At 48.7% G+C, this 13,546-nt stretch overlaps 1 protein-coding gene across 2 annotated transcripts in view; it reads left to right on the top strand.

Moving 5' to 3' along the window:
- Window positions 1-13,546, top strand: part of LOC141126579 (uncharacterized) — a 927,381-nt gene that overhangs the window by 760,949 nt on the left and 152,886 nt on the right. Inside the window, exon 9 of one of the 2 annotated variants that reach the window (XM_073612498.1) lies at window positions 8,537-8,551. The exons of the other annotated variant lie outside the window; for it this stretch is intronic. Within the exon in view, the coding sequence (XP_073468599.1) occupies window positions 8,537-8,551 (15 nt within the window). The remainder of the gene's footprint in view (window positions 1-8,536; window positions 8,552-13,546) is intronic. 2 annotated transcript variants of the gene reach the window in all.

Here is a 13,546-nt window from a genome sequence, read left to right as displayed (position 1 = left end):
CTTTTTGTATCTTAGGCTCCTGGAGATTCCCCTTGCCATTGTTGAGAAGCCACCAAACACCCAACAGGTTCAAATGTGGCAGCCATCTAAGAACCTGTCAGATGTCTGATGGCTTCCCAACCATGCCTCTGGGAACCTCTGTGAGCCTGATCATCTGGTTATTGTAGTTTAGCTGCATAGAGTGGGCATTTCAATATCTACTGCAGCATAGCCTTGTATGTAAGTTCCCGGCTTCTGTAGAAGCTGATGGGCCAGGGACGTACGTACAGGGATCGCAATTGTGACCCAGCACCATGCTCCAGAGGGCCCATGCAGCCTCCTGTACCCCTGGATAGGAGGGTCAGCGGCATGTAGTGGAACTGATCCCTCCATGCAGCCACTGAATGTCCACTTCAAGGCATGAAGCAGCTACAGGAGGGAAATAGATGGCATCGGTTCCTCTACACGCTGCCTCCCTTTCCCTGTCCTGCTGCCCCTGGGCTCCCTGTGCTCTCTCTCAGCCCCCCTGCAGCGCTGCCAGGTCCCCCCTCTCCTCTCCCACCAAACTACTAAAATGTGTCATTTACTGGCTCCTTCTTTGTCTTATGGAATAGAATCAGAGATCCATGGATCAGCAATCACTGAATCAGTTTTTTTCTTTTTTACTATGATTCTGTACAGAGTTATTCCTGTTCATTCTGTGCTGCTGAGGCTGCAGAGATGGAGATTGAGGGCTGTGTCCTCAATCTCCTTTCTCTGTCTTAAAGGTGAAACATTGGAGGTCTGTTTAGACCCCTGATATCTCCTAAAATATTTTTAAAAATAATGAAAAAATGTAATTGTAAAAAAAATTAAATAAATGGTAAAAAAATCTAATAACAAAAATAAAAACTACTGACACTAGTGGCAGAACTATTAGGGTCGCAAAGGCCACACCTGAGACCCAGCCTTGGCATTTCCCACCATGTAGTGACCCCAAGAGGAAGGGGAAGTTGGCCAGCTGTGTGAACATAATAAAGGGTACCATGAAGGGAGTAAAGGGCCTGGGATCAGTGGGAAGGGCCCTGGCTGGGAGCTAGAGGGCCCCTTATGATTTCATGCACCTGGGCCCTGAAGGTTCTAGTTACACCTCTGCAATGTGCACTTCATTTCCAGGTATAAAGATGGACACTGCAGCGTAGGCAGCACCTACACAGTAAAGATGCCCAATGACTGAACAGTTGAAATGGTTGTAAAGGCTCAAGGTTTTTTTACCTTCGTGCATTCTATGCATGACTGTAAAACATCTGTGTGCAGCAGCATCTCCAATACTTACCTGAGCCCCATCTCAATCCAGCGATGTGAACGAGAACCTCGCCTCTCCCAGATTTCTCTCTCCTCATGGTCTGACACAGCAGCGGGAACCATTGGCTCCCACTACTGTCAATCACAGCCAGTGAGCCAATGAGGAAAGAGTGGGGAGTGGCAATCCACATCTATATGTAAATATGTCACACAGAGCAGTGGCTTAGGAGCGAGCCTGCTTGGGTGCCCCCATGGCAAGTAGCTTGCTATGGGGGCACATGGCAGGAGGGAGAAATCAGGAGCACCAGTGAGGTACCCGAGAAGAGGAGGATCCGGGTTGCTCTGTGCAAAACCAACTGCACAGAGGAGGTAAGTATAACATGTTTTTTTTTATTTTAAAGGAAAAACAAATCTGCCTTTGCAGTCACTTTGATTGCCTTGCTCGGCCATTCGGCTGCCACTCAGCTCCTTCCTGACGGCATTTCCAGCCCTGTTTTTTACACTGAGAAAACATGGAATGTCTGATGACAGAACATATTTTTTTACTGAGAACCTGAATTAAGACAGAAACTTCTATTAGAAACTAAGAGGTGAAGATGGGGTGAAGGCATAGAGACAGAAGTGAAGAGGGGGGAGGAGAGATGGGGGAGATAAGAACATAGTAGAGAGATGGAGGAAGATAGAGAGATGGACAAGAGAGAGGGGGAGCGAGAGAGAGAGAGGGAAGAGATAAAAAGGGGTCAAGAGAGGGGGTGACAAAGCGAGGGGGCAAATGAGAGAGAGGAGGGTGAGAGAAAGATGATGTCAGAGAGGGGGTTAGAGAGGGAGAGTGAAAGGGGGATGAGAGAAAAATAGGGAGAGGGGGGAATGTGAGAGAGAGAGAGAGAGAGAGGGGGAGAGGGAGAGAGAAAGAGTTGTCGAGAGAGGGATGCAAGAGAGAGAGCCGGTGAGGGTGGGGTGAGAGAGGGGTTTGAGAAAGAGAGAGGGGGGGGAGAGGAGGGGGGTGTTCGATATGTCTGCTACTCACAACTATGGCCCCAGGTTGCTCTTCCCGAGGCTTAGGCAGCCAGGATCTGGAGCTCCTATGTTAATTCTGCCCCCTCCATAGCCCCTTTCTCAGTAGTGTGTGCAATGTCTTGTGATCCATTATGCAGCTGATTTGCACTCAGAAGAGAAGATCATTCTGCATCCACACACAGGATCATCTCCTGATTGTCCAAGCCAGAGACACAACACAATGGAAGATCAGAGCTGCAGAGCCAGTGCTGTGATCCTGGTGGGCGGGATGCAATGTAGGGGCGGGGCTTGCCATGCACGTCTTACCCAGAGGGGATGTTCCCTGTTCTGTGGCTGTACACTGGACTCTAAGCGCTGTCTTCTCTTGACTGTCTCCATTCTGTACTCAGGTTAGGGGGTCTGTGTGTGTGGGGATCATCACATGATGTCACTGATCTATGGGGACTCATAGGAACATGCTGAGGAAAGTGCCATGTACAGACACTGCTGTATGATCGGTGCTCTGCAACAAGTAGAGGTGAAGTTACAGAACCTCTCATGAGGTCCCCTATTGGCCCCGGGCAATTTTTGTATTTTAGTTGTGGGCCTTTAATGACAATTTTATTGCCAAATCAAAAAAAAAAAAAAATAGAAGATTGGTCCATTCGTATCTGACCCTTTTTTATTTATTAATTTAATTAATTATTTCCTTTATGTTTTGTCTTTGTTTGTTTTCTTTTTTTAGTTTTTTTGTCTGAGTAGATCTACTGTATACTGCATAATGGTTAAAAAATGGTTCACATCTACTCAGACAAGTATATAAAAAAAAAGACACAAAAAAGGACTTCATGCACCACTTGGTCTTTTTCTGATGATGCTTTTCCGTGTGTGTATTGATTCAACATAATGTTCTCATTACTTATGATAATAAAGTAATACATTTACCATAAGTATACTGTAAGTTTGTGTATATATGTTAAAAGGGATCAGAGGGGGGAACAGCCCACAATGTGATGGAATAGAGTGGCTGCTCTCTACTCTTCCATGATGGCTGCCTCGTTGGGGTTGTGCCTCACCCTCACTTTTCTCCTCTGCTCTATCCGGCACCCAAGTCATGTCAGTGACCTCATCATCATCATCTCCTCCATCCTCATTACCACTGGAGACAACTTGGCAATACGCTGCTGTAGGGATGAGCCCGATGTTCGAGTCGAACGTAAGTTCAACTTAGCGAATAGCGAACAATTTGGGGTGCTCGCGGCAAATTCGAAAGCCACGGAACACCCTTTAAAAGGCTATGGGAGAAATCATAGGCTTATATGCAAGTTATTGTCATAAAAAGTGTTTGGGGACCTGGGTCCTGCCCCAGGGGACATGGATCAATGCAAAAAAAGTTTTAAAAACTGACGTTTTTTCAGGAGCAGTGATTTTAATAATGCTTAAGTGAAACAATAAAAGTGAAATATTCCTTTAAATATCGTACCTGGGGGGTGTCTATAGTATGCCTGTAAAGAGGCGCATGTTTCCCGTGTTTAGAACAGTCTCTGCACAAAATGACATTTCTAAAGGAAAAAAAGTCATTTAAAACTACTTGCGGCTATTAATGAATTGTCGGGTCCCGGCAATACAGATAAAAGTCATTGAAAAAAACGGTATGAGATCCCCCCTAGTCCATTACCAGGCCCTCTGGGTCTGGTATGAATATTAGGGGAACCCCGAACCAAAATGTAAAAAAAAATTGCGTGGGGGTTCACCCAAATTCCATACCAGGCCCTTCAGGTCCAGTATGGATATTAAGGGGAACCCTGCGCCAAATTTTTTGGCCCTGTCCCCCTCTGATGCCATGGGGAAGCCATTAAGAAGTCCCCGGGCATCAGAGGGGGGCGGGGTCACCCGGGTACGTCACCGCGTGGCCCCGCCCTCACTTATAAAAGAACTGTCATCCGCTCTAAAGCGTCATGAGGTGGGTGCCTCCCATGGAGGCAGATCTTTATTATTTATTTTTTGGTCTGTCGGCGGAGCGAGAGAAGAAGATGAATGGACTTTTTGAGACATTTTTATTTTTTTTTTTTTTAATAAAGGACTTGTCAAAAGGTGTGTCTTGTTTTTTTTTAACATTTTGACACTTTTTTTGTGAAATGGTTTGGGTACAATGTACCCGTTACCATTTCAAACAGGGGGGGTGGGATCTGGGGGTCCCCTTGTTAAAGGGGGCTTCCAGATTCTGATAAGCCCCCTGCCCGCAGACCCCCACAACCACCGGGCAAGGGTTGTGGGGATGAGGCCCTTGTCTCCATCAACATGGGGACAAGGTGCTTTGGGGGGATACCCCAAAGCACCCTCCCCATGTTGAGGGCATGTGGCCTGGTACGGTTCAGGAGAGGGGGCGCTCTCTCGTCCCCCTCTTTTCCTGCGGCCTGCCAGGTTGCGTGCTCGGATAAGGGCCTGGTAAGGATTTTTGGGGGGACCCCGTGCCATTTTTTTTATTTTGGCGTGGGGTCCCCCTTAAAATCCCTACCAGACCTGAAGGGCCTGGTATGGAATTTGGGGGGACCCCCACGCAATTTTTTTTTTACATTTACATTTTGGTTCGGGGTTCCCCTTAATATTTATACCAGACCCAAAGGGCCTGGTAATGGACTGGCATTTTTTCAATGCCATTTTTTTCAATGACTTTTATCTGTATTGCCAGGACCCGACAATTCATTAATAGCTGTGAGTAGTTTAAATGACTTTTTTTCCTTTAGAAACGTAATTTTGTGCAGGGACTGTTCTAAACACGGGAAAAATGCGCTACTTTACAGGCATATTATAGACACCCCCCAGGTACGAAATTTAAAGGAATATTTCACTTTTATTGTTTCACTTTCAGCATTATTAAAATCACTGCTCCCGAAAAACCGTCTGTTTTTAAAACTTTTTTTTGCATTGATCCATGTCCCCTGGGGCAGGACCCAGGTCCCAAACACTTTTTATGACAATAACTTGCATATAAGCCATTAAAATTAGCACTTTTGATTTTTCACGTTCGTGTCCCATAGACTTTAACGGTGTTCGCACAAATTTTTTGCCTGTTTGCATGTTCTGCTGCGAACCGGGGGGTGTTCGGCTCATCCCTATGCTGCGGCTGGGGGAGCACGACTGCCAATTTGTTGTGTACCTCTCTGTAGGCTCATGTTCCTTCCTCAACCTTAGAACGAAGATCTGAATCAAGTAAGGGATGTGCATCATCAAGAAGCATGTGGGTGATGCTGTGTTCAAATAACCCAGCTGACTCCTCCATGCCTGATGCTGGGGCTATGGCAGGAATAGCTGTGGACAAGGAGGCAGGTTTAGCCACTCTGGCCACTGCAGTGGACTGTGTACTAGTCTCTGCTTGGGTGACGGAGGATGAGGAGTATGAGGATGAGTATGGTTTAGTAAGCCAGTCTACCTTTGCCTGTGAACACCTACACTGCTGGCCCCCTCACAGTGCCATGGGAAAGTCTACCTTCCCTTGTTGGCCTCCCAGGCATGATGGGGGGGGCTTATTACCGAAATGTAATAGAGATGGGGAAATTTTCACGTGGATGCACCTTAATCAATGGAAAGTGGTGTTTGGTGCGGTCCAGGTGGAGTGTCATCCTTTCTTAGTCTCAGTGTTGTCTCTGTGGGGATTTCTGTACATCACTTCATCTTGGAAATATTTCCAGGACAGTCTTTATGGTGAGCTTCTGCTGGCAACATTGGAGCCCTTTAAAACATTGACCTTTGATTAGCGGTGTGCAGTGTCTGCTTCCTGGCAGGATTGGGCAGGTGGGCTGGGACTAGGATCCTGAACACGCCTGAGCCCATCTCTCTAGGTGGGAGGCCCCTTAAGCAGTGGCATAGCATACAGTAGCAGATGCAATGGTGACCTGGACAGCAATTCTAGATAGCAGATTCCTGCATTTAAATCAGCCTCCTAGTTTTAGTGTTCAGCAGAGCAGTCCTCTGTCTCTCTGGTGCCACACAGCTTGGCACAGCACATCTTAACACAGCATGGCTTTGCACAGCATAACTTGACACTGCAAGTCTTGCTCACTCCTACCCAGTTGGCATGCTTCCCCCAACTACTGCTTATATTTTTATATGTTCCCTCCTGGCGCCAGGTGTGTATGGGCCTTGTAATTGTAGCCCATGGATGCCATAGTTAGGATTCTGCTTCAAGACTACTTCTCCCAGACTGCTCCTGACTAATCCAGTCAGAGTTAGGCAAGATCAATTGGCAGCGCCATCTTGTGGGTAAATAAAGTTCTGAAATTCAGTAAACGTGTCCAATGTTACATACAGTAAGTCTCAGTTCTGGCTCTGTGGGTTTTTCTGTACATATCTCTATCTAAGGAGGATTCCAGGTGGAGTGTTGTCCTCTCTTAGTCTCAGTGCTGGCTCTGTGGGGTTTTCAGAACATGGCTCCATATAGGGAGGATTCCAGGTGGAGTGTTGTCCTCTCTTAGTCTCAGTGTTGGCTCTGTGGGGTTTTCTGTACATGGCTCCATCTAGGGATGATTCCAGGTGGAGTGTTGTCCTCTCTTAGTCTCAGTGCTGGCTCTGCGGGGTTTTCAGAACATGGCTCCATATAGGGAGGATTCCAGGTGGAGTGTTGTCCTCTCTTAGTCTCAGTGCTGGCTCTGTGGGGTTTTCTGTACATGGCTCCATCTAGGGAAGATTCCAGGTGGAGTGTTGTCCTTTCTTATGCCGTGTACACACGGGCGGACATTTCGACATCAAAGGTCTGACGGTCTTTCCGACGGACTTTCGGAGGACTTTTGACTGACTTTCGACAGACTTTCGACAAACGGACTTGGCTACACACGATCACACCAAAGTCTGATGGATTCGTACGTGATGATGTATGACCGGACTAAAATAAGGAAGTTGATAGCCAGTAGCCAACAGCTGCCCTAGTGTCTGTTTTCGTCCGTCGGACCGGCATTCAGACAAGCAGATTTTTCTACCTGACTCAAATCTGTCAGGAAAGATTTGAAACATGTTTCAAATCTAAAGTACGTCTGATTTTCGAACGAAAAGGTCCGTCAGAAGTCCGATGAAGCCCACACACAGTCGGTTTGTCCGACGGATTCGTTCTGTCGGACCAGTCTGGTCGAAAAGTCTGCCCGTGTGTACACGGCATTAGTCTCAGTGCTGGCTCTGTGGGGTTTTCAGAACATGGCTCCATCTAGGGAGGATTCCAGGTGGAGTGTCATCCTTTCTTATGCCATGGATGGTTTTTCCAACGGAATTCCGCTCAAGCTTGCCTTGCACACACACGGTCACACAAAAGATCTTTGAACTTTGGACCAACAAGAACGCGGTGACGTACAACACTACGACAAGCCAAGAAAATGAAGTTCAATGCTTCTGAGCATGCGTCAAATTGTTTCAGAGCATGCGTAGGAATTTTGCGCGTCGGAATTTGTACAGACGATGGCATTTTTGGCTAGGAACTTTTTCCGACCGAAAAATTGAGAACCTGCTCTCAATCTTTTGCTGGCTGGAAATCCGCAAGCAAAAGACCGATGGAGCATACACACGGTCTCATTTTCCGACCAAATGCTCTCATCGGTCTTTTGCTGGCCGATTTTCCGATCATGTGTACAGGCCATTAGTCTCAGTGTTGGCTCTGTGGGGTTTTCAGTACATGGCTCCATCTAGGGAGGATTCCAGGTGGAGTGTTGTCCTCTCTTAGTCTCAGTGTTGGCTCTGTGGGGTTTTCTGTACATGGCTCCATCTAAGGAGGATTCCAGGTGGAGTGTTGCCCTCTCTTAGTCTCAGTGCTGTGCTCTGTGGGGTATTTCTGTACATGGCTCCATCTAGGGAGGATTCCAGGTGGAGTGTTGTCCTCTCTTAGTCTCAGTGCTGTGCTCTGTGGGGTTTTCTGTACATGGCTCCATCTAGGGAGGATTCCAGGTGGAGTGTTGTCCTCTCTTAGTCTCAGTGCTGGCTCCATGGGGTTTTCTGTACATGGCTCCATATAGGGAGGATTCCGGGTGGAGTGTTGTCCTCTCTTAGTCTCAGTGCTGGCTCCATGGGGTCTTCTGTACATGGCTCCATCTAGGGAGGATTCCGGGTGGAGTGTTGTCCTCTCTTAGTCTCAGTGCTGGCTCCATGGCTTTTTCTGTACATGGCTCCATCTAGGGAGGATTCCAGGTGGAGCGTTGACCTCTCATAGTCTCTCTGTACAGAAACCTGGAGGGAGTCAAGTCACATTGATCTGTATTAATAGAAGCTGGTAGGACAACACTGAGTGCTGTGTGAGCTGTACACTGGTGAGGTGACTGTGATCTGCAATCTCCATTATTGCTGTATAAAGATAATAATCTGACCTCAGCCTTCTTCCCAATAACACAAACTGGAGGTTCTGTTAGCTGCCTGTCTTGCTGCAAGGTAGGTACACATTGCTGGGAGGTAATTACAGACTGTTTGGGGTAAATAAACATTGCATGATGTAGGTATACATTACTGGAGGTAGGGACACATTCCTGGATATGTACACATTGCTGGGTAGGGATGAGCCGAACACCCCCCGGTTCAGTTCGCACCAGAACCCGCGAACGGACCGAAAGTTCGCACGAACGTTAGAACCCCATTGATGTCTATGGGACTCGAACGTTCGAAATCAAAAGTGCTCATTTTAAAGGCTAATTTGCATGGTATTGTCCTAAAAAGGGTTTGGGGACCCGGGTCCTACCCCAGGGGACATGTATCAATGCAAAAAAAACTTTTAAAAACGGCCGTTTTTTCGGGAGCAGTGATTTTAATGATGCTTAAAGTAAAAAAAAAAAGTGAAATATTCCTTTAAATATCGTACCTGGGGGGTGTCTATAGTATGCCTGTAAAGTGACGCGTGTTTCCCATGTTTAGAACAGTCCCTGCACCAAATGTCATTTTTAAAGGAAAAAATCTCATTTAAAACTGCTTGCGGGTTTAATGTCATGTCAGGTCATGGCAATATGGATGAAAATCAGTGAGACAAATGGCATGGGTACCCCCCAGTCCATTACCAGGCCCTTTGGGTCTTGTATGGATATTAAGGGGAACCCCGCACCCAAATTAAAATAAGGAAAGGTGTGGGGGCCCCCAGGCCCAATATACTCTGAACAGCAGTATACAGGCGGTGCAAACAAGACAGGGACTGTAGGTTTGTTGTTAAGTAGAATCTGTTTGTAATTTTTAACGGGTACATTTTTAACGTGTTTAGCTCCAGCCAAAAAATCTTTTTTAAGCTTTTTGGAAAACATAGGGAAGGGTTATCACCCCTGTGACATTTGTTTTGCTGTCTGTGCTCCTCTTCAGAAGATTTCACCTCACTTTTTGTCCCAATGACAAATGTTTTTTGAAAATTTGTTTTTTTTTGTGGAACAAGGATTGGTGATAAAGCATCAGTGGAAAGGAGAAATGTTTTTCCCATATTAACTCTTACAGGAGAGAATTTCCCTTCCTAGGGGTAGATTTCATCTCACTTCCTGTTGTCTCCTTCCGTTTGCAAGTAGGAGTCGTTTGTAAGTTAGATGTTTGAAAGTAGGGGCCTGCCCTATATACTCAGCAGAAATTTGGGCCTTAGGTGTTGTTGTGGTCACAACATTGTAAGCCCTCACAGGGCCCTGCTGTGAAATATTAGATCAAGAATTGTAATTATATGCCCCTGTTGAACAGGGGCTGAAATATTGGGCCTAAGGCACTGGTGCTGGTGCCACAACACTGCAACCCCTCACAGATACTCTAGTTGGAACGCAAAAATGAGCCCTGCTGCAAAGTATTGCATCAAAAATTGTAATTACACGCCCCTGTTAAACAGGGGCTGAAAAATTGGGCCTTAGGCACTGGTGGTAGCGCCCAGAACCAAAAATGTTCTTACAAGCTATCAGCGTGATGATTGAGGAGGAAGAGGATAATTACTCAGGGATAGTCACTCAGCATCAGCATAGGCAGTCTTTGAAGGGATCTGAGATTTCAAAAAAAATTATTCGGTTACATCAGCATCAGGTGCTTGGTAGCTGGTGGTGATCCAAGACTCATTCATTTTTATGAAGGTCAGCCGATCGACCGAGTCGGTGGACAGACGCACCCTGTGATCGGTTACCACGCCTCCAGCAGCACTGAATGTGCGTTCCGAAAGAACGCTGGATGCAGGACAGGCCAGTAGCTCAATTGCATACTGTGCAAGCTCTGGCCAGTGATCCATCCTCAAGACCCAGTAACCCAGAGGATTTTCAGTGGGAAAGGTGTCCAAGTCTGATCTTGCCCCTAGGTATTCCTGCACCATGTAAAACAGACGCTGGCGATGGTTGCTGGAACCGATCATACCTTGGGGCTGCGGACCAAAAAATTGTCTGAACGCATCGGTCAGACGGCCACCTTCTCCACCGCTCCTTCTTTGACTGACCGAAGCCTCAGCAACACGTTGTCCAGAAACAGGAGTTTGTAACCTCCCAGTCTCTGGGAACGCGTTGCACAGACCTTTCTGCAAGGCCTCCCGAAGATGTTTCATCCTCTGCTCCCTCTGCGATGGCAAGATAAGGTCCGCAACCTTACCCTTGTAACGTGGATCAAGGAGGGTTGCCAGCCAGTATTGGTCCTTCTCCTTGATACCACGAATACGAGGATCCTTACGCAGGCTTTGCAGGATCAGGGAGGCCATGCAGCGTAGGTTTGCTGAGGCATTTGGTCCGGAGTCCTCTGGGTCACTAAGGACAACAACGTCCGCAGCCACCTCCTCCCAGCCACGTACAAGTCCATGTGTTCCTTGGGACTGATCCCTTAAAGACTGCTGCTGATGCTGAGTGCCAGGCTCCACCTCCATACTGACACAATCTTCCTCCTCCTCCTCCTCCTCCTCGTCCTCTTCCTGTGTGATCGGCGGGCACGCAGGAACACTGTCTGGATAAAGGGGGCCTTGAGAGCTAAGGAAGTCCTCCTCTTCCTGCCTCTGTTCTGCCTCAAGTGCCCTGTCCATTATTCCACGCAGCGTGTGCTCCAACAGGTGGACAAGGGGGACAGTGTCACTGATGCATGCACTGTCAGTGCTCACCATCCTCGTGGCCTCCTCGAATGGTGACAGGACAGTGCATGCATCCCTGATCATGGCCCACTGGCGTGGGGAAAAAAAACCAAGCTCCCCTGACCCTGTCCTGGTGCCATAGTCGCACAGGTACTCATTGATGGCCCTCTGCTGCGTGTGCAGCCGCTGCAGCATGGCCAACGTTGAGTTCCACCTGGTGGGCATGTCACAGATTAGGCGGTTCTTGGGCAGGTTAAACTCCTTTTGGAGGTCCGTCAGCCGAGCACTGGCATTATATGACCGGCGGAAATGCACACAGACTTTCCTGGCCTGCCTCAGGACATCCTGTAAGCCCGGGTACCTGCCCAAGAACCGCTGCACCACCAAGTTAAGGACGTGAGCCAAACAGGGCACATGGGTCATTTGTCCCTGTCGGAGGGCAGAGAGGAGGTTGGTGCCATTGTCGCAAACCACCATTCCTGCCTTAAGTTGGCGTGGCGTCAACCACCTCTGAACCTGCCCCTGCAGAGCTGACAGAACCTCTGCCCCAGTGTGGCTCCTGTCCCCCAAGCACACCAGCTCAAGCACCGCATGGCATCTTTTGGCCTGCGTACTTGCGTAGCCCCTTGAACGCCTACGGAGCACCGCTGGTTCCGAGGAAGAGGCCATGGAGGAAGAAGAAGAGGAGGGGGTGGAGGAGAGAGGTGTGTCACAATCAGCATTTTGGAGGCGTGGTGGCGGAACAACCTCCAACACTACTGCACCTTGTCCTGCATCCTTCCCAGCTGCCAGCAGAGTCACCCAATGCGCCGTGAAACTTAGGTAACGTCCCTGTCCATGCCTGCTGGACCATGAGTCAGCGGTAATATGCACCTTACCGCTGACCGCCCTGTCCAGCGAGGCATGGACATTGCCTTCCACATGCCGGTAGAGAGCCGGAATCGCCTTCCGTGAGAAAAAGTGGCGTTTGGGTACCTGCCACTGAGGAACCGCACATTCAACAAACTCACGGAAGGGGGCAGAGTCTACCAACTGAAAAGGCAGCAGTTGAAGTGCTAGCAATTTTGCCAAGCTAGCATTCAACCGCTGGGTATGTGGATGGCTGGGAGCAAACTTCTTTCGGCGGTGCAGCAGCTGGGGCAGGGAAATTTGCCTGGTACAATCTGACGTCAGTGTACCAAAAGCAGATTGCCCACAAGTACTTGGCTGTGACACACCTAATTCTACACCTTCATTCCTCTCACTGCAGGTCTCAGAGAGGACTGAAGGTCTAGTGGGGTTGGAAATCTCAGCTGATGAGGAGCAAGGAGAGATCCTCTTTGTTCTTTGGTGTGGGTCTTTTAGATACGCTTGCCAACGAACTGCATGGCAGGTCAACATATGTCTGGTCAAGCATGTGGTACCCAAGCGGGAGATGTTTTGGCCACGCGAGATACGCTTGAGACATATGTTGCAAATAGCAGCGGTGCGATCTGATGCACTCGTCTCAAAAAAGGCCCACACCAAAGAACTTTTTGAATAACGCGCAGAGACTGCAGCGCCCTGCACATGTGGAAGACTGCAGCGCCCTGCACATGTGGAGCTTTGGGGTGTGATGCAGTCAATGTGCTGCCCTTAGGCTGGCCCCTGGAGGGCATCCTGCCTCGTTGGTGATGTGCCGCCGCCTCCTCCTCCTCCTCCTCCTCCTCCTCCTCTCTCCTATCAGGCACCCACGTTGAGTCAGTGACCTCATCATCCCCTCCCTCCTCATCACTGGAGCAAACCTGGCAGTATGCTGCAGCAGGGGGAGCATGACTGCCAGATTGCTGTCCTTCTTGGGCACCCCCTCTGTCCGTGCTCATGTTACTGCCTTCATCGAGCTCAGTATCGTCATCAGAGCCTTCCAAACGCTGGGCATCCTCCTGGAGCATGTACCCAACACTGTGGTCAAACAGTTCGAGGGAATCCTCATGAGGACATGGTGGAGCTAGGGAAGGAGTCACTGATGACATTGAGCTGAGGGAAGAGGCCGCTGCTTTGCCAGACAAAGCACCCTGGGCATGGGTGAGAGAGGATGAGGAGGATGAGGACGGCTTGGTCATCCACTCGACCAAGTCTTCCGCATGTTGCGGCTCAACACGGCCAGCTGCCGAAAAAAAGGCCAAGCGTGTCCCATGGCCACGTGCTGATGAGGATGCACCGTCTCCACAACCAGCACTAGACACAGAGCCTGCTTGCCCTCTCTTATTGGCTTGTGACTGTCTGCCTCTCCTTCTTGGCCTTCCAGAC

Source organism: Aquarana catesbeiana, linkage group LG02 (genome assembly GCF_042186555.1).
Source record: "Aquarana catesbeiana isolate 2022-GZ linkage group LG02, ASM4218655v1, whole genome shotgun sequence".
Taxonomy (NCBI): Eukaryota; Metazoa; Chordata; class Amphibia; order Anura; family Ranidae; genus Aquarana; species Aquarana catesbeiana.
The sequence above is the reverse complement of the archived record's forward strand: the minus strand, read 5'-3'. Positions and strand labels throughout refer to the sequence as shown.